Source organism: Silurus meridionalis, chromosome 10, assembly GCF_014805685.1.
Source record: "Silurus meridionalis isolate SWU-2019-XX chromosome 10, ASM1480568v1, whole genome shotgun sequence".
NCBI lineage: Eukaryota > Metazoa > Chordata > Actinopteri > Siluriformes > Siluridae > Silurus > Silurus meridionalis.
The window spans coordinates 10178627-10204636 of NC_060893.1; the positions used below are offsets into that span (position 1 = coordinate 10178627).

At 36.6% G+C, this 26010-nt stretch overlaps 2 protein-coding genes across 3 annotated transcripts; one reads left to right on the forward strand and one right to left on the reverse strand.

Annotated features, from left to right (window-relative positions):
* Positions 1-10013: 10013 nt before the first annotated feature.
* scamp5a (secretory carrier membrane protein 5a) lies at positions 10014-15399 on the reverse strand. 2 transcript variants are annotated; one of them, XM_046859496.1, is made up of 7 exons: positions 15086-15399; positions 14015-14070; positions 13726-13845; positions 12419-12575; positions 11609-11710; positions 11359-11476; positions 10014-11041 (listed from the first exon to the last, which is right to left on the reverse strand). In XM_046859496.1, the coding sequence occupies exons 2-7, from the start codon at positions 14019-14021 to the stop codon at positions 10853-10855; spliced, it is 693 nt and encodes a 230-aa protein (XP_046715452.1). In that variant the 5' UTR covers positions 14022-14070; positions 15086-15399; the 3' UTR covers positions 10014-10852. The 2 variants fall into 2 exon arrangements, with proteins under 2 accessions (XP_046715452.1, XP_046715450.1); XM_046859494.1 differs by having other exon boundaries at positions 15081-15397.
* Positions 15400-19893: 4494 nt separating this feature from the next.
* Positions 19894-25968, forward strand: parp16 (poly (ADP-ribose) polymerase family, member 16). The gene is made up of 7 exons (XM_046859493.1): positions 19894-20175; positions 21108-21304; positions 21471-21608; positions 21757-21966; positions 22544-22715; positions 24323-24467; positions 24925-25968. The coding sequence occupies exons 2-7, from the start codon at positions 21116-21118 to the stop codon at positions 25058-25060; spliced, it is 990 nt and encodes a 329-aa protein (XP_046715449.1). The 5' UTR covers positions 19894-20175; positions 21108-21115; the 3' UTR covers positions 25061-25968.
* Positions 25969-26010: the final 42 nt, after the last annotated feature.

The window sequence follows — 26010 nt, forward strand, 5'->3', positions numbered from 1 at the left end:
CTTCCCATGGCTGTAAAAAATAAAAGTAATTTTTGGCAAGAAAATCTAAGACTAAGAGAATGATAAGAGTATTATCATTGCATGCATGTCCCACCATTCAATGAAGTGTCCGGGCAGACAGACAAAATTTACTGCTTTTATTAAAGTCTACAAGCACATGATTGCTAGAATGTGAATATGGATATTTTAAAAGGCTGAATAAAGAACTGACGATTCATAGATAATAGCATTAATTTTGTATTTGAGTTAGATGTCTGATAACTACAGAGAAGAAATGGAGGAAAAACTCGAGTATTACCTGGCCAAATACTAGGATTTCCTGTCTATTAAGTGCTGCCATAGACAGTTTTGCATAGCTTGGTTTCTTTCAAAAGCTGTGTATTCATAACAAAAAATTCTGATGTGTAAGGAGTGGATTGATAGCATGGTAGCTTGCTAGAGGTTTGGATAGAATATGAAGCTAGGTTCCCAAACAAAGACTCACCATTAGGATATTTTGTCAGGCAGACCTGTGTTTATGCAGTGATGCTGTTATCCACAGTAACAGATGGTTGCTTGGTTGGAAGTGCTTTTCAGTGAGTGCCACTTGCCACAGTGCACACACACCACACTCTATGTATCAGGGTTGACAGAGCATAGGGAAACCTGGAAATACACTACTAGCCATGAAATGTTCACAGCCCACACATTGCTTACCCTGAAAACAAGGCCATCCACTTCAACCAAAAGCAAATGCAAAACATGAAACAATACTGACACTGCTGCTAAACGGAGAAAAGACAGTGACCATCTCTTTCTGAACCAGTAGCCCAGAATGTTTGCTCTGTGGAACCCTCTATGTAGTTTTTATAAGGGTTTAAATATCAGAGAGGCTCCATATGAAACCTTTTTTAAAAGCTGTCCAGACTATCCATAAGGGAATTAATGTAAAATGGAATCTAACTTATTTAATTACTTAAATAATTAGTCAGATCATTAGTTAAATTACACCTTTTTCAGACCAAGATCTGAAGAAAACATAAAATCTGGTTAATTCTGTGTAAACATAATCTGTTTAGTGCGTGGGTACATACTGTATGAGTATATACTGTACATACTGTACATACTGTGTACATACTGTATATGTGTGTATGCACACATACTGTATGATATACAAGGATTACATACCACGAAAGCATGTACTATGGTCAAATCTGTTGATTGTATGTGTACATTCTGCATATGAATATTTACATACTGTACACACAATATGTACATACTGTATATGAGATGCCAAAATAAAAAAAATAAATAAAAAAGCATATACTCTGGTTAAATCTATTGATTGTGTGTGTACATACTGTATATGAGCAGCATAGGTTTGGATGTGCTGATTTGAGATGCAGCAAAGACTGTGGTGTCTCTTAAGTTGGAATGTGCATAGACTTACGAGCAATTATTAAATAAGAAAAAGCAATTAATGTGTCCTATATTTATGGCCCGTATTGTCACATTCTTGGTGTCAGATTATGTGTCAGTGCCTCAGTTTGATAGTTTAAAAAGTTGAATGTTTGTAGGATTTATAGGAAATTATTATTGTAACCAGCAGATTCATTTATTAGATTTAGGAACTGATCCAAACAATGTCAAAGTCACAGCAAGGTCAAATGTCTGAAATAGTTGTTCTTCCATAAGAACTATACAGTGTATATAGTTTTGTTGCTTTTTGATGACATTATACAACTTCCTCTTTTATACAGTATATAATGCAGATCCTTGATTGTATGGACAATATGGGGAGTTTTATATGGTCTGATGTTAATATGAGCCGGTTTAGTGCACTACATAGATATTATCTTATTGCAAGCAAGATCTACTTGTTTAATATTCTCTCATAAGTTTATATATTTGCTTTATTTATCTGACAGATGTTTTAATCATAGACAATGCATACATTTGGGTGTCTTTGGGTGTCTGGGATGTTTCAATACATTTGTTGTTGTTTTTATATTTAAATCACTGCATGGGATTTCTATTACTTATGTAGGTCTGAGATAAACCATTACTAGTGAGAAAAAAAGAAAAGGACATAATAAAAAAGATTGTGTATAAAGGAAATTGTTTTTCCAATTATGACCATATTAGAAATGATAAAGTGGCAAAGGCACCTGGCTACATGGAGGATAAGCAAACCCCTTTTTCAGCTCATTTTTTTCAAAATCTGTGGTGAGAAAAAAAACTGCAGGATGTATTATTTTCACAGAACACACACACACACACACACACACACACACACACACACACACACACACACACACACATATATTTTTATAATTGTTTTAATACCTTTGTATCTGTAGTTTCTTCTTATTCTGTATTTAATATTATTTTTGCAGAACTGACACCACTGGTTGATTTTCAGACGTTGTTTTGGCATAGTGGTGCAGAAAGTAGGTGGTGTTTTTTACTTGTCACATGTATTTTACAACATGGTGAAATTATTTCTTTGCATATCCCAGCTATGAAAAGCTGGGGTCAGAGTGCCGGGTCAGCCATGATACAGCACCTTTTGAGCACAGAGCAGGGCTGGGCGATATGGCCTAAAAAATGAGTTGAAATTTGAAATAATAATATAATAGACAGGGAGACAGGAATAAGAATTATTTAAAAGATTGAGCAAACCTCAAAAAAAATTTATGAGTGTTTGATTGTGGTGATTCAAAAGCTCTGATTGTTCTGTTTCTTAACGGAAACGCCGTTCTGAAGCGTCTTTACAGGTATTTTGACCGCTCCCACCACCCATACCGGAAGTGTACGATTAGACGCGCAACACTAAACAAAGTGCGGCTGCTTAACCGTGTATTTTCAGGATGCGGCTGCTTAAGCGCAGTCTTGTGCTGCCGCTGTCTTGTTCACTTTGTAGGGCACTACATCTCTCCCACTCGACAGCATGCCTCTGTTTGAGGTGCTGCAGTAAATTGATGCTACTGCTACCTTTGCTTGCTCGCTGCCATGTTGTTTGTGTATCTATGGCAAACGCGCGGGGGGGAGTTCGTTCGAAACTATGGGAGCCCAGAGGGGAGCGTCGGCGGACATTAAAGAGAAAACCGATTTTTATTAAAACATATCGATGTAAACTACACATTCGAGTTAATCGATAAAATCGATTTATCGCCCAGCCCTAGCACAGAGGGTTAAGGGACTTGCTCAAGTGCCCAAAGGTGGCAGCTTGGCGATACTTGGGCTTAAACCCCAACCTTCTGATCAATGACCCGGAGCATTAACCACTGAACTTTCACCACGCCCATGAGTAGTGTTGCTACATCATAGCAATCCTGTTTAATCCTAACCTTGTGCTACTTCGTTACTGTCTAAGTGTGTTTCCTGTTTCCACACACCTTCCAATAACATGCTGGTAGTGGAATTATCTACTCTAAATTGCCCCTAGGTATAAATGAGTGTGAATGAGTGTGGATGGTGTCCCATGGCGATGGCTGTTTTTCTTGCCTTGTTGAGGTAGCCCAGGTCCATCATAGACATGATCAAAATAATGCAGTTACTGAACATGAATTAATATTTTGAGACTTAATAATCAGTTTCGCTTTTCATTTGTTTTTATTAAGGATATGCAACTCAGGGTACAAATGGAGGTTTATAAAAGTGAAACAACATGTGCTGTTTATTATCGCTTTATCCTTTAGAAGCTTGCCCTAAGTTTATCTAGTTTATTCATGTGTGATGTGAATGATGAATGGAATGATGCAGATTTTTAGGAGACCTGTATTGTTCAGGAATTTAAATATTGCACTGTCAAAAAAAAAAAAAAAAAAGATTACATCATAAATGCAAAATAAAGTCAATTTTTATTAGCCTCAATTCAATGTGCAGTTATTTATGATTTGCTATGTAGTGTGAATACTTGTGTTTAAGCACGCATGGGGCAGTTTATTTAGTATTTGTATGAGAATGTAGAGAAAGTTTCAGATGGCTTTAGATGCAATGTTCAGATGCAGCTCGTTGCCTGGCAGGACTGCGGGGCAGTGTAGTTTGTGTGCTCTTATCGGAAACAGTTTGAGTGCTGCAGCTCCGCACTACTTTTTTCTTCAAGCCTGGACTCAAGTGAAAGTTGTGGACTGATTTGGGTGTCGAGGCCTCTAACCTAGGCTGCAGAGGAGAGGATAAAAATACAGAGTCACTCGAAGAAAATTTAGAGGATCTCCTGCAGCCAGTTTCTTCATCAAAATCATCATCATCGCAGCATAGAGCATGATGCTCAACACTGTCACATGGATGCATTTTCTCCCTACACCCAAAGAGCCAAGAAGCATTTGACCATGTGGGTCCGTTTAGGGCAGGTAAGTCTCCACAACTTCGTCTGTACAGGGCTGGTACCTTTATTGTAGCAGAGTCACAGAGAAAGTTGTGTGATAAGTGGTTTAGGCCATTGTTATCAGAATAAGCCTCAACTTTGAAAATGATTCCCAGTCCTCTTTCACTGCTGGTTGTGCTCCAAGTCTGTTTATCATCCTCTGTTTCCTCTTCAGTGTCCAGATCAATGTGTGCTGTTAGCTTGTCAATTTGAGCCACTACCTGTACAAATAAAGGGACATTACACTTTATTATTATTTTTTATTTTTATTTTAATTATTGCAAAGACTCATTACTAGTTTTAAGAGTTTAATATGCAGTATACCATGCTCCCTGAATGCCTTCCTAAATTCAGTTATCTGATGCTGATCACCATATTTAAAGATAAAATATATGGTGTTTTATTTCAAATATTCACATTGTTACTTTAGCTTGGTCATATATTAGGTGCGTTAATCCCACAATAAACATTAATTTGATAAATCACAATGTAAATGTCATATAAACAACCTAGTGATGAAGTGTAAAATCATGGCAATTGCTCCAGCAGGCAAGTGAGATTATTGATTTAAGGCCTGGAAAATCCAATTTAAGCAGAAATAACAGTGACAATGACAAGAACCTACGGGTGCAAACTGCCACCTGCTCTGCATTTGTGTCTCAAGCACCACATTGTGCAGACTGGGATGATGGAAAAACTAACAGCTAAAAATACTACATTCTATTAATGTAAGTAATAATAATGTAAGTATTAAAGAGTTATACATAGACCAATAAAATGAGATGTACATGAAAACACAGATTAAAACGAAATGAACAACAGGGTTCTACTGACTCACCTTTATCCGAAAATTTTGTAAAAGTACTCTTTCAGCACGACATCGTTCCTATATCTAGAGCTGCATCTAAAAGATTTTTTTATGTTGTTTTTTCCCTTTAATTTGTTAAAGGGGTGTGTGTGTGTGTGTGTGTGTTTACCTCTCTAAGGTCTCTAGCCACATCCTTCAGCTCATTGAGGACTTCCTCCAGCTGTTCCATTACCATCCTTATGTGACTACGGATGCACTTTCTCCGATCCGAACTCTCTGTTAATGCCAGAGATCCTAAAAGCGCACTGTGAAACATCCTTTCCAGTGATACACCAGTAGCCAAAAAGGCAGAGGATCTTGGGCTTCATATCTGGAGCTGCCTAAAGGCGTGAGTGTTTTTCCATTGAAAGTTATGCTGTCACCTTGACTGTCGAACAACCCCCAAAGCTTTGTATGCCTGTGAAAAGATTTTAATATTTTTGGTTCATCTAAGAATATTCACCAGTTTTAAAGACATAAAAACAAAGAGACTGTATAATATAACGAAAAGAAATTTTAAATTATGAGATATTTTAGTTATGATATTTTTCCATATATATATATATATATATATATATATATATATATATATATATATATATATTTGAACTTGTTATATATTATTTGTACTTACAGACTTGTACCCATTATATTTTCCATGTCGAGTAATCCGTTGTGCAATCGAAATAGTCTATATCCAGCTATGCCTCTTCAAGGTGAAATGAAATGAAATGAAATCCAAGACAGAAAGCCTTTGAGAGGTTGAGCTTGTCCAAAATGACCCCCAAGAGGAAATACAGTAAGACTCTCTGCAAAAACACCACAGCTTCTCTGAGGAAAGCATCACCCCTGAGAGACTGAGAGAGAAAATAAAAGAGCTGGCCCATTCATTTCCAAACATGCTGCACTTGCATTAAACACCAAATCAGTACCCATCCTCGGCAGTTTTATCATAGCCGCAGTGGTATGAATTTGGTATTCAATAGCTTTGAAGCTCTCGAAATCAAAGCATGGGTGTTTGGAAGTGTCCATTAGAGACTGCTATAAGGTTGCGTGCTGCTCTGCTGCATCTGCCTTGTGTACTGCACCTCTCATTTCCATCAGCTTGAGCTCAAACAGTTTGAAGCAGGCTTTAGTTCATTGCTTCGATCCCCCCTACCTTTTCCTTCTCCTCTCTCTCTCTCTCTCTCTCTCTCTCTCTCTCTCTCTCTGCTCCCTCATGTTCTCTCTTACGCAGCCCTAAACATTTAGTTTCTCTCTTTTCCACACATGCTGTTTCTCTCATAAAGGTATTATCTTTTATATAGTCACTCCCATACACAAATTATATTTCTTTTTTTTTTTCAACTCAGCGTATATCATTTCCTCAACTCTTCAGACACACAACACACATCTATCCGCTTCAATCTTTTAAAGAGCTTGCCACCTCAGCTGTACAAGAAAATTAATTCAATTCAGTATTGCAGTGCATGAGATGAATGCACTGTTGCAGCAGTAGTAGCTGGGTAGATTATTCTATTAAATATATTAATGAATAACATGGAAACAGGAAACAACTCCTGCTCCAGTTCCCAGTGCTGCTGTAATTATATAGGATGTGGTCCCTCCTCAAAAGATTATGAAGCATACACTTATGAATGAAATGACTGACAGAAGGTCTTGGCAAGTCTATAAAATACAATCTCCTGTACTGAGTTATTTTTAGTACATACCCCAGGCATGCATTACTCAATGGACTCCATACTTTGTGAAATTAATCGAGCCATTTAATAACAGCAGGATACATCGAAATAAATAGATATCAATATCTGTACCGAAAGTACTAGAGTTTATGTTCAAGATATGATGCCATGGGAAGTTGTTCATGTCTATAAATGCTATTTCCACTCATGGGTAATGACAGGATGACAAATGAACTGTGCCACTGTCTCTTACTTTTCGAAAAACATTGGAGAACACAGTACATTAGTGTTTTTTTAAAGTTATGTTTCATATGCTCTAATAAAACTGATTTCATTTGTGAAAGACTCCATTCTTATGAAAGCTGAATTCTAAATGCTTAGGCCATTTTTTTGCATATCCCAGCTCATTAGGACTGAAGAAAACTGTGTTCAGAATTATAGAAGTTAGACATAATGATACTGTTCTGAAAGTCAAAGGCTCCTAGCAGTCACACACAATTTTCTGAACTCACCCTTTGTGTGGAAAAGAGGAAATGAATGAGTGTTCTAAGATGATATTGCCTCCTGCTTTAAATTAATATTTTTCAGTGTGAAGAAAATTGGTATTATACCTTGATGACTATAGAGATGATAGAGGAAGGCACATCACAGCATGTACATATAATTTTTAGATCAAAAAGTAATTTAGGAGTGCATTTTTGATTGTGTGTGGTCCTTCACACTTATCAAGCACAGATAGAACCTTCAGTGGAAAAAATCTAGGAACAAATTGTGTAAATGTATTATTTTTATACTAAAGGTCTTTCTGCCCTCTGCTGGAAAAACGTGTGATAGTATGACTGCGAAATGATAATTCTGTCTGACACAAAATGCTAGCCATTATGAAGACACAACATATACTAAAACTAATAAAATTTTTCTTTTCATTTCCACCCACCTTTAAAAATATGCTTCATTTTGCTCCTTTTGATAATTTTTCATTAATTCATTACTAATCGATCATTTATATCAGAAAGGAATGTTTATTATACCAACGTAAAGCACAAAAAACCAAAGGAAAGAAAGAAAAATAGAAAAAAAAAAACGTTAATGTGGACTTTATATGTAGCTCTTTCCCTGAAGTCAACAATACATTCCATGTTGGGGTGGACAGCAGTAACATCAACATCAACATCAACACACAAATAACATCTATCTACACATGGCACTAGGTTTGATAAGATTCACAGATTTACCAAGCACCACATGACACACTATACATAGACAACTACCTTTTTAGTTCAATTAACCAATTGCCACTCATTCACTTACACCATAAACAAGGTTTTATCTACTTTTATTACTACATATGCATTTAGATTGCAGTAGGTGTTGGCAATAGATACCCGGCTTCGCTGCTGCTGGTGCATCTGACATAAAACGTGATTTTTAATATAATTTTATCATATTACTTTGTACACTTTTAGATATATCTAGTTAAACTCTAGGAAAACTAAAATACCAAATGGAAACTTTAATGGAAAGTCAGCAGTTTTAGTGCAGTAGAAAGTTAAGAATGAAATTCATCCTGGGAAGTTTATGTTTCATGCTGATCCAGCACTAGTTTCATGAGCACTCAAGAAAACTGGCAACTTCTACGAACTCTATGCCTAAAGCCCTAAACATGATAGACCCTGTTGGTGAAAAGGCTATGATACACTGAACATCATACCCTCTCACACTTGCTAAACAATAATATTTAAAAACAAAAGTGAAATTAAAGAACTGCAAACGTACACACTAATGTACACATGATACATAAGCGCATGGACTATTTCACAGTTCTTGGGATGAGATGCTTTTTTACAAGCATTGTTTGAGATATTTTGATTACATATTTCATAAACTGTACATGTATAGTGTAATCTACTTACTTATTCATTTTCATATATCGGTTTTTAATTTAAGCATACTTAAGAGTATATAAGGTCTGTTTATTTCTGTAGCTTAAAATCTAACCACATACCACTAACTCATTCAGACTATTGAGAAAGTCAAGTGTTAAACGTGTAACAATAGTCTGTCCTGTATTAATTACACAAATGACATGTATTGAAATACAACAGCCTAATCACTTTACAAGGATTCAAGGATTTACATATACTCAAAAACCATATAATATGAGAATTTTTCACATGTACGAGTCACTGAGTCACAGCAAATATTTACACAAAATAAATCATTATGTAAAATCCATATTTGTATTAGGATGTAACAAAATGGTAAAAGTTGCTAATGGATTCATACGGGTAATAATTTTCATGTAATTGAAACAGAAACTAGTGTGCTTTAGCTGCAAGTACTTATCTCCAGCGTTTCTTTGATAAATATCTCAAAAACGAAAAGTTAATAAGACTTTATGACTTTACATAAAAGGACAGAAAGATTCGCTCCCAAATTTGGAATTAATTATTACATAATAAAGCTGAATTAGAACAATATTTCAATGATGGCAACATTAAATCAGATTAGGCCAGAAAAGATTAAAATCAGTATTTCATGGGTTAGTGATTGTTTAAGTAGGCACTGAAGTCCAGCTTATGTAAAGGTTTTAGTATACACTTCAGTTCTTCTAAGACTGCATGTTTCTAAATATTGCAAAAGTTACCAGTCAAAGGAAACTATTTTAATCCTATTTGAGGTACAAATATTAATACAGCCCAACTGTAGAATTCAATCAAATAAAAATACAATTAAACCATACCCTAAACAATTACAAAATCAATCAATCATTCAATCAATTAATCAAAAGTAGTCATATAAGTGTATGGCTATTTGTGTCCTAGCAGACAAACTAGAGTGAGGTAATTCAAAACCAAGACAAATTGTTAAGACTTAGTGAAAGGCAAATGATGATGCTCTATAAATACGGAGAAACTGTGTTATTTAAAAGGTATTTCACACAAATCATTGTAACTGGTTTACAATTATTACTCCTAGTGTTAGCCTTTAGCTGATTTAATGTCAAATAACCATATAGAAATACAAAGATAAAGACAGGTCATCAAGGGCTCCAACACTACTTAAACACAATGGAATGTTTCCTTACTTAAGTTGTACTTTTGGCAGGGGGATAAAATACAGCCATTCGAAGTGCCTTGATACCACAAAGATGTAATTTATTACTGGTTGGTTTTAAAGTAGCATCTCAATTCATGTCCAGGAAGCCCATTGACCCTCTCACAAGCTTTTCCTGCTATTAAACACTTAACCTGCATGTATGATGATTAACTTCTGAGCTGAATCAGGTGTGTTAAGAGGAAGGAAATTTTATCTGCAGCGCCGCAGGCCTCTGGAGTAAGAGGTGAGAAACTCTAATCTTGAACAACAAAAACAATACTACACACTACCATATAGACAACTGAGGCAATTTTTAAATGCCTCATTGTATAGTTAAAAATTTAATTGGTCAGTTATTTGCTCTGATTCTTTTTGTTAACCACCTTTCTAAAACCCCTGTAAGGCCAGGTTTATACTTGCTTTTAACTATGCACATGTGTATGGAAGATAGCATCCACCTATATCCTGCACTTTGTTTGTTGAGGTGCATGTTTGTGTGCATGTGGTACAGTATTAGTTGATGCAGGTGAGTGTTCAGTGCCCAAACTAAATAGTGTAGGCAGTATAGTGCAATTTGGTATAATGTCTGCCATAGACTAAACAAACTAGAGATGTTTGTCAAATGACACACTTGGGTAATATTCTAGACAGTTTTTGTGCATTAAAACAAATCAATTCCCCTTCTACATGGGAAATGTCTGTTTTGCATTATAACATGAAAACCTGATGGACATGGATATTTGTGGCACTGACAAGCCACTTTACATGATGTGGATGTTGTTTGTTCACTTACACTGTAGCTGAACACACAAGCATAGTCACATGTCAAGTATAAAACAGGCCTTACACTCCTAACAGTTTCCTACTTGATGCATATTACATGGGGTCGTTATAGTTGTAAGTGGGCGGGGCTGAGTACTGTTGGCCCTCCATTGCCCCCTGGGCTGCCCCCATAGCTGCCTGTTGGGCTGCTTGTTGTACGTGGGGGTTTTTCCAAGCACCTGTTGTCCATTCCTCCTGGGCCTTGCTCATACTACCTCCACTACCACGGTAGAGGTTATGGACCTGCAAACAAAAAGGTATGAAAGCAGTAATTTTTTAAGTTATCTTGCAGTTCCTATTCAGTAAATGATATTGTTTCATTTGATACCATCTTGTAATAAACATCATTACAAATACATTGACTCATTTGGCTTTTACACAAAGAACCTTATGAATAATGCAGTATAATCAGCAGTTGATGATTATGTGCCCAAAAGCTAAGTTACACTCACAATCATCTCATCATTTGCCCAAACCATGTATCACTAAGTGTGAGTATTACAAATAAGAAAGTGATGGAAAAAGCAATTGTTTGCAATATCAGAAAGAAAATGATGTACCTTGGTGAGGGCAATGAAAGACAACACAGCAACAGCTGTGAACATAATAGTGGGAATCAGCATGACCACAGCAGAGCCGATATTAGTGCTGAAGAATGTGATGGTGGCCAGCCACCCACTGTAATGAAAAGATACATGAACAACATTGGAAACATTTGCTTGCTACATCAAACAACAACAAATATCTAAAACTAATACAAAACAAAAAAAAATGTAACTTTTCTGCAAACTCCATATCCAAAGCCCTTACCAGACTCCCCAGCCCGGGATGCCCACTGCTTGGATAATACTGATCACAACCTGAGCCATGAATACGAAGAAAAATGCCATGAAGTTGAAAGAGCTGTCAGTCCTGAAAAAAAGAGGTTATAACCATACGTTAATAACAACTGGTCTAGTTTCAACACAATACACAATACATATTAGGTACTAAGTCTAAACATTTGCTAAGGAACCAAGCACAGCTTAATCTTTTTTTTTTTTTTTTTTTTCAGAAATATTGACAGGAAACAGCCAAATGCCAAATATATGTCATAACTGTTTTCTCAGCAACTCTATTTATAACTATTTCAGGTGTCATGCGACTGAATAAATGTTAACCACATATACTGCAACTTGTAGTCAAATGCATTGTATAGATTAAATCTGATACATCTGTCATTCTCCATGATAATATGGAAATCCTGTCATTATATCCAAACACAGAATTCTAGTTTTCTTCTTTCTTTGAAGTTGTTTTATGAATAAGATGGTTGCTGCTTCCAAAAAGTGTGACATTAAAGGCATAAGCATTTACACATGTGCAACACAGCTAAAATGCATCTTAGATCTCCTGAAGTGGTTTGTGATCAAATGTATATCTGCACAAAATGTGGCTTGGGTGCATTTACACTTTCAATTACGTGTATATTCTGCACTGGGATATATTCCTGATACTAAAGACACATGGAACAACCCACTCGAACGTGTAAAGGCGGTCTGAAACTAAAAACGTGTTAATAAAGTGCAAAATACAACAGGCATACTAGTAAGACTCAGATTCTTGTTCTTCTGAACTCACTTAAAAGCTTTGTAGATGGGCCGGAACCAGCACACATAAGAGCAAGGGGTGAACAGAATAAGCCACAATATAGCCATTCCAAAGTTAGTGGCTCCGCCGCCACCGCACATCCATGCCAGACAGCCAATCAGATTCACTGCCAATGTAGCACTGTTTACTTAGTGAAAGAATAAAAGAATTTAAATAACAAAACTTGTGTACTAGTTTACATAAAAAGACAGAAATGTAATTAATTTGATGACTACACATGAAAAAAATGGAGATAATCTCCTAATATATAATATAGAACTGTATTGATAAATGCTCAATTTTGATTGGTCAGGAGAAGTTACATTGTTTACAGTAGCAGCTTCAGCAGTAGTTATGGAGCAAATTACAGGTTTTATATTAATGCACTCATTTTAGTATACTGCTATGTCTATATTAACAACGTTAACAGGCCTAAATGCTTAAAAAAAGGGGAAAAATTATAGAAAATGTGTTGGATATGATATTATATGGTAATATGGTGAACATTTTTATAAGAATCTCAACTGTCAATGCTTTGCAATAGTCAGGGGTATGTTTTCTGACATTTTCATCTTGGGACTTTGCGATTTCATGTCAGAGTTTTTTTTGTTTGTTTTATTAGATTAAAGGGAAAGAAAAAGAGAAACGGGTGAGAAAATGACTTATCCTAGATGTTACAACAGGAACTAACACGTTGTGGAGGTTCCACAACAATAAATGTTGCATTGTTCTACCAACCAATGAAGTGTTTGACATTAACATTGGCACAATAGCATTGATCACCACCCCACTGTTAATTGTTTTTCTATAACAGCACACACTGTTGTGTTTTATTCCTTATGTAACCCCTTAAATTATTAATCATATTAAATAACTACTATGTTTTATAATGTAATTATATTGCATTATAATACGTGTGACACACAACAATCAGCTACATTTAAACATCCAATATAAGCTAAATGATTAGTCTGTAGTTTAAAGACAGTGCTTGTATTTCTAATGTTCTTGGAACAGATCTTTGACAGTCTTCTTTGTACAGGTATAAGTGGTAAAGTGTTGCATATTGTTTGGTAAATAATTAGGAAACAAGGAAATACAATGCAACAGACTTTAAAGTTCAGTGTCTTTCTACTTCCAATCTACAAAACAGTGCTTTCACTTCTGCAGTGTTTGGAGTGCAAACACAGCCAGAATTGTTAGGTTATACAGTACACACCTCACTCAGAGTTACATAAAAATACATGAATGGTAACTGTGATAGAACCATAAATGTAAATAGATTTCAATGTACTTACAAATCCAGAGATGGTACAAGCGCTTGCACATGGTGCGGCTTTGATCTGGGATCTCGTTGAAGTCTTGATAAAAGCATGGCTTCAGGGGAATGAAACGGGGAAGAGGTGGGAAATTGTTTTCTGGGGGTGTAAAGGGTATATTATGAGTCAGCCATTGTATCACAACTTTTTATTCTTACACTAAAAATAATGGTGGTTTCACAATATTTTAAAAAGACAGTTGTAAGACCTGTTGTGCTTATAAAAAATTCCTATTTTTTCTAATTTAAATAAATAAAGAAACTCTTACCTGCCATGAAGATTCTTTTTTTAGATCCCTGATGTTAGGTGTCAATATTCTGTAACCTAAATAAACAGTTCTTCATGAGAACACACACTTGTTATAAATTTTGAAACATGGTCATGAGATCATTTTGTCTAGTGGATTCTTTGAAAAACTGCCACCACCACCACCACCACCACCGGCTATGGCTACGTCTCAACTCTTTATGACTAAACTAGTAAGCAGGTGGTGGACTACTACTTTCACACACTGTTTAGTGCACTTCACTGGAGGGTCTGTGCGTTTTCGGACGCAGCCTACAACCATTTCCACTGGAGGCGCTCGCACAGCCCAGCGGTGACGCGCCCCCTGGTGGTGGGATTAAACATATTCAAAAGGCCTCCTAGAAGATTTAGGAGTGAAGCATTCGTGACAGATTACAATCACCCTGTATTATTGTAACAATTACATCTCCATTTACATCATTATGCGTTTTGAAAAACAACAACAACAACAACAACAACAACAAAAAAGATTAAGCTTCATGTTGATGATAATGTAGAACCTATTTCTGTCCCGGGGACAGGGTTGGCATCTGCCGACCAGATAAAGAAATAATGGGAAGCAGAAAAAAAATCCCACCTCCCTAAAACGAGGAAATACACACTTCACTATATATATTTCGCCCATTTTCAAGTAGTATCAGCATGTTATAGTAATAAAGGACATCCCGCCCTGGTTCTGGCGCGAATGATGAAAATAAAAAATTGAATTCATTAAAGCAAGTCTGATCTTCTCCCTGGCCATCGGTTCTGTAGGCCAAAAGCACTTCTGCCAAGTGTATAAACACTATCAGTAAAATTTGGCTAAAATGCCCAGTCTGGGCGATTCTCTGGTACGATGAGAGAGGTGTGGAGGTCGGGGAGATCGCCCTTCAGGAGAAGATACCATGCTCCAGCAGCTAGCTCTATTCATACATCACTGGTTGCACATCATCCCCGATTTTTTTATCCTGTATATACCTCACACATCTCATCTGTATTTCGGATCTGTCAACGTTGCGCAAAATATCAGATAAGAAACATCACCTCACCTCACCTCGGTCCTCAGACTAACCAAGAAGGCTGATCCGTCCACTCCGATAAGCAACTTTCCATTCAAGGTGACTTTACTTTCACAGCGGAGACTCTGTTCGTTAAATGTCTCGTCTCATTTCAATGATTATGGATTTGAAACAATCACGTCACGAGCCTCCTACACGCCGTGTGTCGCCAAGCCTCCGTTTCTCCTGGACTCAGATGTGGGGACGGTGATGAGGCGGATGATGATGCTGATGATGATGCTGTAGAGATTCAACCAACGAACAGAGCTGCTCAGTAATCGCGATATTTCATTCCGGTACCGTGTCTTTCGTCGTTCAACGCCTACGATGCTTACTAGTCGCTCTCCTTGGTGCTGAAGCAAATGTAAAACATAACATAACATAACATAACATAACATGACATGACATGACATGACATGACATGACATGACGTGATATGACAGCATGCATAGCATAACATAGCATAACATAGCATAACATAACATAACAACATAAAATTATATGATATTATATTATATGACAAAATGTAATAGCATATATATATATATATATATATATATATATATATATATATATATATATATATATATAAAAACATGATATATGACAAAACTGGGTCTGGCTGAACATACCTGTTTATGTTTATTGTTATTCAATTATATTTCATTTGTATAGTGCTTTTAACAACACATTATTGCAAAACAGCTTTACAGAAATATAAAAATATAAATAGATGATACAGTACATTTGAATCGATTTATATTTACATATATTGCCGGTTCTAATGCTGGATCATTAGCACATAGACTTAGAATACCATCAGTCTAAAACTCTGTCGGGAAAGAACAATTTCAAACAGGTGTTTTTTTTTTTTAAGAAGTGTTCATTAATAACGGCGTAAAGAGGTAGGTCTTTGGATGCTATTTTAGGATGCAGTTTGGGTTTTTACTAAGATTATGCTCCAGTTGATGCACAATGAGATTTCTGACAGACATACTGAGATCCAAACAAAAACAAGAGTGTCTGTCTGGGGGAATGATAGAATTTGGTAAGTGCCATCTGCATAGCAATACTATGAAAACCCAGATGAAGATATGACCTTACCAAGAGATCAAGTGTAAATGTAGAACAGGAGCAGACTAAATACTGCATAAAACTGCATGAAACAGATAAAAATACAGAATAAATGAAATAATATTTCACCATTGAAATATTCTTATATCCAACTTATTAAATGGTAGCAAATCCCTTAAATGACCCACCAAAAATGTGCATTCTTTTTTGTGATGTTTTATCAGACTTTTACCACAGCTTTCTTTAAGTGCTGTTTGTTCTATGAATTTTCTCACTCCTGTGCTTGTTCAAGGGCTCTGATTGAGTTTCTTTAGTTTGTATCTTTAAAATGGCTTGCTATCCTTCTATAGCTCACTGGTCCTCCTGTTGTTTCATCCTTTTTAACAGCACATGCAGAGTATTAAATGTTTAAACAATAAATAAAAAGGAAACGGCTGGGAAATCCAGGCAACAGGAAACATGTTCATTTGATCACTTTACATATCGGTGGGCTCAAATTAAATATTGCATGTTCCAAGCTGTTTAAGGCAACTAGATATGCATACTGTATCAGGAAAATAAAGCTGAAATTCTAATCTATCGAAATACTTTTGATCATATTGTGTGTTCATAAAAACAACAATAACGATAATGTAGATCTCTAGAGGATAATGTAGACTGCCACACACATGCTGATTCTTTTCTAAAAATGTATTAATATATATAGATTACAGTGGAACCCGGTTATGTCGATGTCCTAGGGGGTCGCCAAAAAGCATAGAGGTAACCGATGATCGAGATAAACGAAAATCAAAATGGCGGCAATATATTAACGTGCTTGAAATTTCTTTATGTACATGATGTGCGTTAATAAATGAGAATGTGCATGCATGTGTTTTTGAAGGTTTTTTTTTTTACACAACAGCGTTGCCGTGATTTGTTTGATGAAGGCATGCTATAAAAATACATACAGTACATGTTTATCTGTCAGGAATCCACCTGCCACGCCCCCTTCTGCGCCCCCTTCAGCGTGTCAGGTGCTTTTCTCTGACGCTTTCTCTGAAGCTCTCGGCTTCAATCGCGCACATATGGTGCTCGTTTATCATCATCACCAGCTCCTATTTAAACTTCCACACTCTCACTGTCTGTTATTGTTAGTATATTTTGGTTCACGGCGGTCGTTGTTATCGTGCATGCATATCCCGGTACGTGCCTTCCCACCGGCACTCTCTCAACAGCTGCGCTTTTCTTTCCAAAGCGCACCGGCGGCGATCCTGCCGGTGTTCATTCTATGATTTTGGATGGTCATCCCACGTTCCGCGCCGCCAATCGCGGCTTTCCCCTCCCGTTCATCGCATAACATTTAACAACAAAAGGCATATGTGCACTAACTAACAGCAGAGATTCACCAGTATACAATACAACACCTGTAGCAGCTGTAAGACTTGATTTTTCCGCCACTTCCGCGAGTTCTTCTGCGGCTGCACCGAGATAACCGACGTTAAATGGCAAATTTTTTTCCCCCTTGTGCTCGAGATATTAGGGTTCGGCGACATAAAAAAAGTCGACATAACCGATACAAAATGCTTAAAAAAAGCGAGAATTTGGCGGTTCCACTTCAAAAACGTCGACTTAATAGGGTTGTCGAGGTAACCGAGGGCGAGATAACCGGGTTCCACTGTATATAGATTTTTTATTGCACACAAGAAAGAGATCTAGTAATTTAGTTTGAAGTGAGTATTCTTTAATGATACCTGGTCATACAATTGTTCAGCCAAACAACTGTAAAAATGACATGGCATGGTGGTAAGTTGTCAATAAAGCAGGAGTCAATGTAGTGTTGCAGTGAAAGCAAGAAAAGATGGTCCCATAGCAACACAAAGAGAATGCAACATTTCAACCGAAAGCACATGAAAGCTCATAAAAATACATGGCAGATAAAATATTTTGACCTGATATTAAATGGAAAGGGGTTTTTAAGTGTAAATCATATAATAAAACAATCATGTTACAACCTATAACTTATTAGCATTTTTTTTTTTAATTATTATTAAAGCATGGATTTTGCATGCATCTCAAATAAAGCATTGTAATATTGGAGGTATCTGTATCAGGTATCAATAAAAGAGGTATCAGTTACTCAAACATACCCAGTCAGACTGAGCGTAAACAAACTTTAGCCTGAATACAGTATGTGAGAGCGAGAGAGAGAGAGAGAGAGAGAGAGAGAGAGAGAGAGAGACCTAGACACACACACTTGAATACACAGTGTCAGTATCACGCTTGTAACTGCACTTCACATCATATTAATAAAACACAAAAGAATGTAAAATTTTGTTATCTAATGAATGTATCCATGCTGAACAACCACCATATAGAACACAAGCAGATGATGATGATGATCAGGTGATCAGGAATGTCTCTGTTCTCAGTCATGTTTACATCGCTGACTCCCTCTGTCTCATCCACGTTAACCCCATAATTCTTGTTGCCTTTTGCCTTGCTCATTGTTATCCTTATAGGCTAGCCTACATCTATGTTGCCAGGAAATGATACACCAGTGGTAGTTTGACAAGAAAAAGGTTGATGGGCTAAAAACGGCACACAATGAGAGTAGAAGTAGAACTAGTAGAAGTAGAAAGTACAGATATTTGTGTAAAAAATTTAATGACAAAGTAAAAAGTTGTCTGAGAAGTTGTCTAAATAGTGAAGTAAAGTACTGATATCGTAAAATTATTTTATTTAAGTACAGTAACAAAGTATTTGTACCTCACTACTTTCCACCTCTGCTAGACACACAATCAGACACACATTAAGGACACACACCTAAGCTCAGTTACACACTCGGTATGTGCATGTACACACACATCACAACTAGAAATCGAAAAAGGAAGACATGCTACGACTCAGTGATCATGGCCTAGGCAAACACTGAGACCTGCAGGAGCTAGTAACAGAGACACATTTCACTCAGATCTGTCTGCATTATAACCACATCAGACAAAAATATAACTTCTTTTCTTTGAGCACTGAGCACAAACTCAGCTGTGATTTAGGGGAAACATAAAGGCAGGGCACATGTTCATATTCACACTTCATCATATAAGAAACACATAATCTGTAATCTTATGTAACCTGATATAAACCTAATAATACCTGCATGTCATCGCGAATGTGCATATTTATTAGCAAATGTGTTAATATGATTTATGTGTATTTATGGTGTTTATTTTACTCATTACTTTCATTCTGTTTCTTTGTGTTTTCATTTTCCATTTACGTCACTTTATATTCAGCTAAAGCAACACTGTTAAACCATTCCTGCCATTAAAGCACTCTGACCTGAACTTTTAACACTTTTATTATGACATGTTATAATGTGTGCACCATTCTTTTATCAAATAAAGTGCATTTTCCCCTAATAGCTACTCAAGAGAGTAGAATAGGTAAAAGGTAAATACATAAGTAAATAGATAGTTGAAAATACATGGGTGAAGAACACAAACAGATCATTATTACGAATATAATTCATTATTTGGTCTAAATCGTATTTGTACAAAATTAGAAAAGAGCAGTAAGAGAGAGAGAGAGACAGAAAGAAAGAAAGAGACAGAGAGTAAGAAAGGTAGAAAGACAGAAAAAAAGAGAGTTAGAGAGAGAGAGAGAGAGACAGAGAGAGAGAAAGACAGAGAGAAAGAGAGAGAGAGACAGAAAGAGACAGAGAGAAAGGGAGAAAGACAGACTGAGAGAGAGAGAGAGAGAGAGAGAGAGAGAGAGAAAGAAAGGGAGAAAGACAGAGAGAGAGAAAGAGAAAGAAAGACAGATAAAGACACACAGACACAGGGACACACACTGCGTGTTATTGGGTCTCGGTTTCTATGTTCTGTTCTTTCTGTCCAGGGTTGAGGATCTGCTCGTGATAAACCCAGACTGCAGTGTGTTGATTCTCGGTGTTGGATGGTGTGATCACAGGACTGAGTAGCGGGACACCCACTCACACTCTCTGATGACTGTCGTCTGAGCTGTAACTCAGGTGAGGAACATTAGATAACTGTAGATGTGAATAAGTGCTTGGAGGTGTTTTTTGGGTGTGTGCACCTTTTCCCAGCCAACACCAGCATTGATATATCGCAAGCTAACCCCTGTGTTCGCTTCGTTACAGTCATGCTAAGCTAGCAATCTCTGGCTGAACTAACTGCGTTCAGTTTGGTAAACAAACTCGCCAAATAAAAACAATAGCGATTAACTCGTTTCCTCGTCGTTTCGTGACACGAGTCGAAACCTAACAAGCGCTCACATAAAAATAACTTTTTAGATTGTGGGAAACTCACCACTTTGTTGGTTAGCTTAGCTAGCTAGCTTCACTAAGCCTTGGCCTAGAGTGCTAACATATGTGCTACACCTGTGCAACATTAAAAGTAGGCCACACCTGTGGACAAACAAGTGCTGTGATTAACAGATTTCATAAAAAAAAGACAAAATTCCCATGAAATGACAGCTTGTGACTAATGTTTTAACAAAAGTGCTGAGCATAAACACTAACACTGGTAACAGGGTAGCACTGAATACCTGCACTACACCCTGGAAAGATTGGGAAAGAAAACTGATAAAACAAATACACTTTTACAATGGAGAGATTTAGAAATGTTTGTTGTGGGGGGGGGACTTTAGAAATCTGTCCCAAACATATCTGAAGTCATGGAGGCAATTATTTTCAGAGAAGCTTCCTGTTGTATGTAATGAAGGCAGTCACTTGTCTATATTCCATCTCTGAACCAAAAGCTGCTTATAATGAAGTTCCTTCAGCGATAATAGAACCTGAGAATAGTGCCATCTCACAATTTACAGGCTGAATTAAAATGTAACACAAAGTCCTGACCGTGTCAATCAAACAAAACGTCCTATAGCTAACTCCCTATTTTTGCACAGGTTTTTGTTGCAAATACTTTTGCTTGTTTTTTCCAGTGTTGGGAATGCAGCCACCTCTAGCACCAGCCACAGTCAGAGAGCTGGTGCGCTCCCATCTCCACCTTGACCCAGTTTCTTCAGATTTGCGCTGTAGTCTTTTCGTAGCTGCCGTGCAGAATTACAAGCGCGACTCTGTCCTGAGGCCATTCCCACCCCGATATCTGAGGGGAGAGATAAAGGATTTTGAAGAATTGGTAAGAGATTGATTTTCTGTACTTTGTAATTAAGCATACAGTTTTATAACTAAGCATCGTGAATTCTGGTTTCTTTAAGCAAGTTGAAGTATGCAGCTTTAATCACTTAGCTTAAAGATTCACCACAAGGAAACTCAAGACAATGAATATCTTATGACTCTTACAGCAGAAAGATGTGAGCTCCTTGCCAAGCATAAGAGACCTGGTCCGACTGGAATCAGGAGATGGAGATCATCATCTGGCACTGGTTCACTGGGTGCTCTCCTCCAAAGGTTTTACCATAAAGACCATCCAGAAAGAAGAGGTGCTTCTAAAGAACACTGTTACTTGATTGTAGATATTAGCTGCAATAGCTATACGGCATATACGTTTTGAAATAATCATGTTTAATTGAATACAATGGTTCTCAATTATTTTTGTTTCATTTTGTTTTTTGAAAAATACAATTTAAGTGGGCCAGACTCAGCCAACTGGCCCACATACATACAGGGTTCTCATCTCCTGTGCCAGATTTCCTTTTTGAGTTGGAATACAGTGAACAGATGAATTCAAAGTTTGAGAAGACACGAGCCGGACGGGATATTATCTATGCATTCCATGGCAGCCGACTGGAGAACTTTCATTCTATTATTCACAATGGTCTACACTGCCATCTGAATAAGGTTAGTGTCTGTAGTGTATGTGAAATTCAGTTTTTGAGTTTGTCAAACCCAAGGGTGTTGAAAGGGCTTTGCATGGAGAGGCAAATAAGTGATGAGTTGGAAAATACCATAAATAAGACTGTAATAAAACAGTATCAATGCTACCAAGTATTCCACAATACACTAATAGAACAGTCTCCAAATGAGCTGATTAGAATGTTTTTTTTCAACTATCATATTTACTGACACTTTTTGATGGCCATTGTTTATAGGTATGCAATTTTGTTTGTAATTAGGTATAGCAGCAGTGCAGGTCAGTAGTGGTTTGATTTTTCCTTCTATTTAATAAAGATGGTAAAAGTAATTAAATGTGCTTTGTGTGTATGTACTTTTGCCTACATTTGTGTAATTTTATTTAAACCTTTTTTATTTATCGCTAAAAATCTAAAATGTGCTACGCATCTATAGCATACCTACTGTATATCTATAATAAATAAAGAAATAGTGATTTAACCGTTTAAATACAGGCACCTCAGTCACCATGTATTAGAATAATCATGCAAATTAATAGACTAATGTCTAGTCTTTTTCCTTTCAGACATCACTGTTTGGAGAAGGCACTTATCTGACCAGTGACCTAAGTATGGCTTTTCTGTACAGTCCCCATGGAAACGGATGGTGTGACAGTGTTCTTGGGCCAGTATTGAGCTGTATTGCCTTGTGTGAGATCATTGATCATCCAGATGTAAAGTGTCAGGTAAAGAAGAAAGGTAATGTACCACAGCTCAAGAGCAAAGTCTTGTTCAGCTGTTTATAAAGGTTATTTGCCATAAAAACCCAAGTTCTTAATTCTTTGTCATAAACATCTACCGTATTTTTTGGACTATAAGCCGCTACTTTTTTCCTATGCTTTGAACCCCGCGGCTTAAACAACAAAGCGGCTAATTTATGAATTTTTCCTGGGCTTTTCCCGGTTTCACAAACTTCAGGCCAAAAAACTGAGCGACATAACATAAGACAAATGAAATTTCCGAATGGAAACGAAAAAATGCACTTAACCTGTGTTCTGAGCTGCACGGCATCGGGAGAAAAGCTTTCACGGGGTGATTTTTAAACGAACGACGATGCCAAAAGATAAACTCCCGAGAGAAATAGTTGTGAAAGGAAGGAGGAAGACGGTGAACAATGACTTTCTTGGTCGGCTACTGTTTAGATACAAGCGGTTGTAACGCGTTGAGTCTGGGTGAAGGGAGAGCTCACTAACTCCAGTTAGCGACAGAAATCATATAAGCACAGACAGGTTTCCAAAACTCGTGCTTTTTTTTTTTTCTTGGCAACAGCGTTAAGGGTTAGTCAAAGAAACTTAGAAATGAGCATCAGAAAATAATAAGGACATATTCCTCGTCTTAAACACACGCAGTAATACCGGAAAAATCCAGCGGCAGGCTATTTCCAAAATACCGCTATGCTCCTAAAGGAAGCGCAACATATTTCACCAGTTACACCGTGTGTAACGTGTCTTTCGTTAAAGCCTGTGTGAAGTACATTAGTGTAGACACATGCAGCTTATAGACAGGTGTGGCTTATTTATGTTCAAAATAAAAATATTTGTAAAATTCAGTGGGTGCGGCTTATATATGGGTGCGCTTTATAGTCCGGAAATTACGGTAGATCTTGTTCTCACAACCATTTTATGAATGTGTGTGTGTGTGTGTATATATATATATATATATATATATATATATATATATATATATATATATATATATATATATATATATATATATATATATATAAAATAATATATACACAGTACAGACCAAAAGTTTGGACACACCTTCTCATTCAAAGAGTTTTCTTTATTTTCATGACTATGAAAATTGTAGATTCACACTGAAGGCATCAAAACTATGAATTAACACGTGGAATTATATACATAACAAAAATTATAAACAAAACAAATATTCTAGGTTCTTCAAAGTAGCCACCTTTTGCTTTGATTACTGCTTTGCACACTCTTGGCATTCTCTTGATGAGCTTCAAGAGGTAGTCACCTGAAATGGTCTTCCAACAGTCTTGAAGGAGTTCCCCGAGAGATGCTTGGCACTTGTTGGCCCTTTTGCCTTCACTCTGCGGTCCAGCTCACCCCTAAACCATCTCGATTGGGTTCAGGTCCGGTGACTGTGGAGGCCAGGTCATCTGGCGCAGCACCCCATCACTCTCCTTCTTGGTCAAATAGCCCTTGATGCCTTCAGTGTGACTCTACAATTTTCATAGTCATGAAAATAAAGAAAACTCTTTGAATGAGAAGGTGTGTCCAAACTTTTGGTCTGTACTGTGTGTGTATATGGTTGTAAGGTCTGCAAATATATTTTAGACTCTGAGAGCCTTGATCGCAAGCGTTTGAGGGCAAGGAACAGTGAGAGTGGAGACGTGCCAGAGAAATACTTTGTGGTCACCAACAATGAGGTGCTTAGAGTAAAGTACCTGCTGGTTTACTCTCAGAAGCGTTACAGAACCAGGTGAGACATTTTCTTATACATTGCGATTGCAGAAAGTTGGAGTGTATAATTTTAAATGATAAATATGCCACAGAATTCTAAGTTGTAAAACACAGTCCAAAGTATAGTCAGAATAACAGCTAAGAGGTTGGCAAATAAAAATAATAAGGGTAGTGTAAATAAAGTTTAAAACATTTGCATATGCAAATAATTGTTTAATTTCCGATTAAGACAGTAAATTTGCTTAGTTTCCAAACAAACATATTTTAATATTTTCTCTATTTCATACTCTATATTTATTATTATAAAGTATTGCTTGTTATTATTATTATTATTAGTAGTACTTGTAAAAGTAGTAGTACTATACAGGCTTTTCCTTTTACTGTATCTGTGTATGTATTTGATGTATTTCTATGAATAAAAATCTTTCAAGTTAATCAATATTTTTTATTATTGTTTAACGGATTTTATTTTTCAGACGTGCTCAAGGGACATCATGGCTGGTCAGACACCATTTTGCAATTATGATGGGCCTCTACCTTCTTCTTCTCATTTTCATTGGTGCCTTCAATTCTACTACTTTTCAGTCATTTTGGCATAGAATTTTCTGGTGATTCAGCTTTTCCTCACATTCGCCTTCGTTTCCAAAGTGCCTTTTTTCTTTGGTTCACAAAGATTAATTTAAGAAATTAGTTTAAGGCCTGCAATGAACACAGTGCTCAGAAAACTCTGAACATTTTATCCATGGATTAGTGTCTACTAGTTCTACTGCAGGCATGTATACTTTATTTACATTTTAATATGCATTTATTAGCTTTTTTAGTCAACACATCATGCAACATTTATTTATTTACATTATCTGGTAAACAGTGTGGGGGACAGAGGCCTGCTTGTCCAGCCTGTGGGATTTTTTAACACTGCGACATTAGCGCTGTACAACCAAATTATGAGGGACATTGTGTTGTCCTATTGTTGCCTGTCTATACAGGATTGTGCTTGGCCAAGGTCAGTAGCTGCTTACTTAAATTTAGATTATTTATAGGGAATAATTAGTTGAACACGATAATCATTATACTGTTTATAGGGCGGGAAGTGTATTTGCACAAAGTCTAATTCTAATATCAAATTCGTATAATGTCTTGTGTGTTATATGCTGTGAGACTGTTGGGAGTTTTCTCTTTATAATCATCAAGTTTTTGTTTAGGACATGATACATTTTCCATATGGTTGATTTTGGGAACTGTTTAATTCCCTAAATATAACAGAAGAACAGTAATCTAGGACCAATTGTGTGTGTGATTTGCTTGGGGTGCTGAAACTGATAATGGAATGAAAAATATATATTGAACGTTGTTGTTATTGTTATTATTATTACAATTTAACAAAAACAATTTTTGATCATCTTCATTGTCATTTGGTGTGTTAAAATATGCAGTTTGTGTCCATGTCAAATGACCTATTTTTCTGTGAAGACACTTCTAATATAGTTTACACTTGGGTTAATAAACATATCTTTCCAGGATTTTGTTATGTGTCTTAAGAGTTCATGTACAAAACTAATATT

Excerpts from the sequence above, each read along its gene's own strand:
- scamp5a (XM_046859496.1), bottom strand. Across the intron at positions 12,576-13,725 it reads CTTGTACCATCTCTGGATTT|TAAACAGTGCTACATTGGCA; the intron begins GTAAGTACATTG and ends TCTTTCACTAAG. Across the intron at positions 11,711-12,418 it reads CCCATCTACAAAGCTTTTAA|GACTGACAGCTCTTTCAACT; the intron begins GTGAGTTCAGAA and ends TCTTTTTTTCAG.
- parp16 (XM_046859493.1), top strand. The coding sequence starts at position 21,116 with ATGCAGCCACCTCTAGCACCAGCCACAGTCAGAGAGCTGGTGCGCTCC. Across the intron at positions 21,305-21,470 it reads TAAAGGATTTTGAAGAATTG|CAGAAAGATGTGAGCTCCTT; the intron begins GTAAGAGATTGA and ends TGACTCTTACAG. Across the intron at positions 22,716-24,322 it reads GTGTCAGGTAAAGAAGAAAG|ACTCTGAGAGCCTTGATCGC; the intron begins GTAATGTACCAC and ends AATATATTTTAG.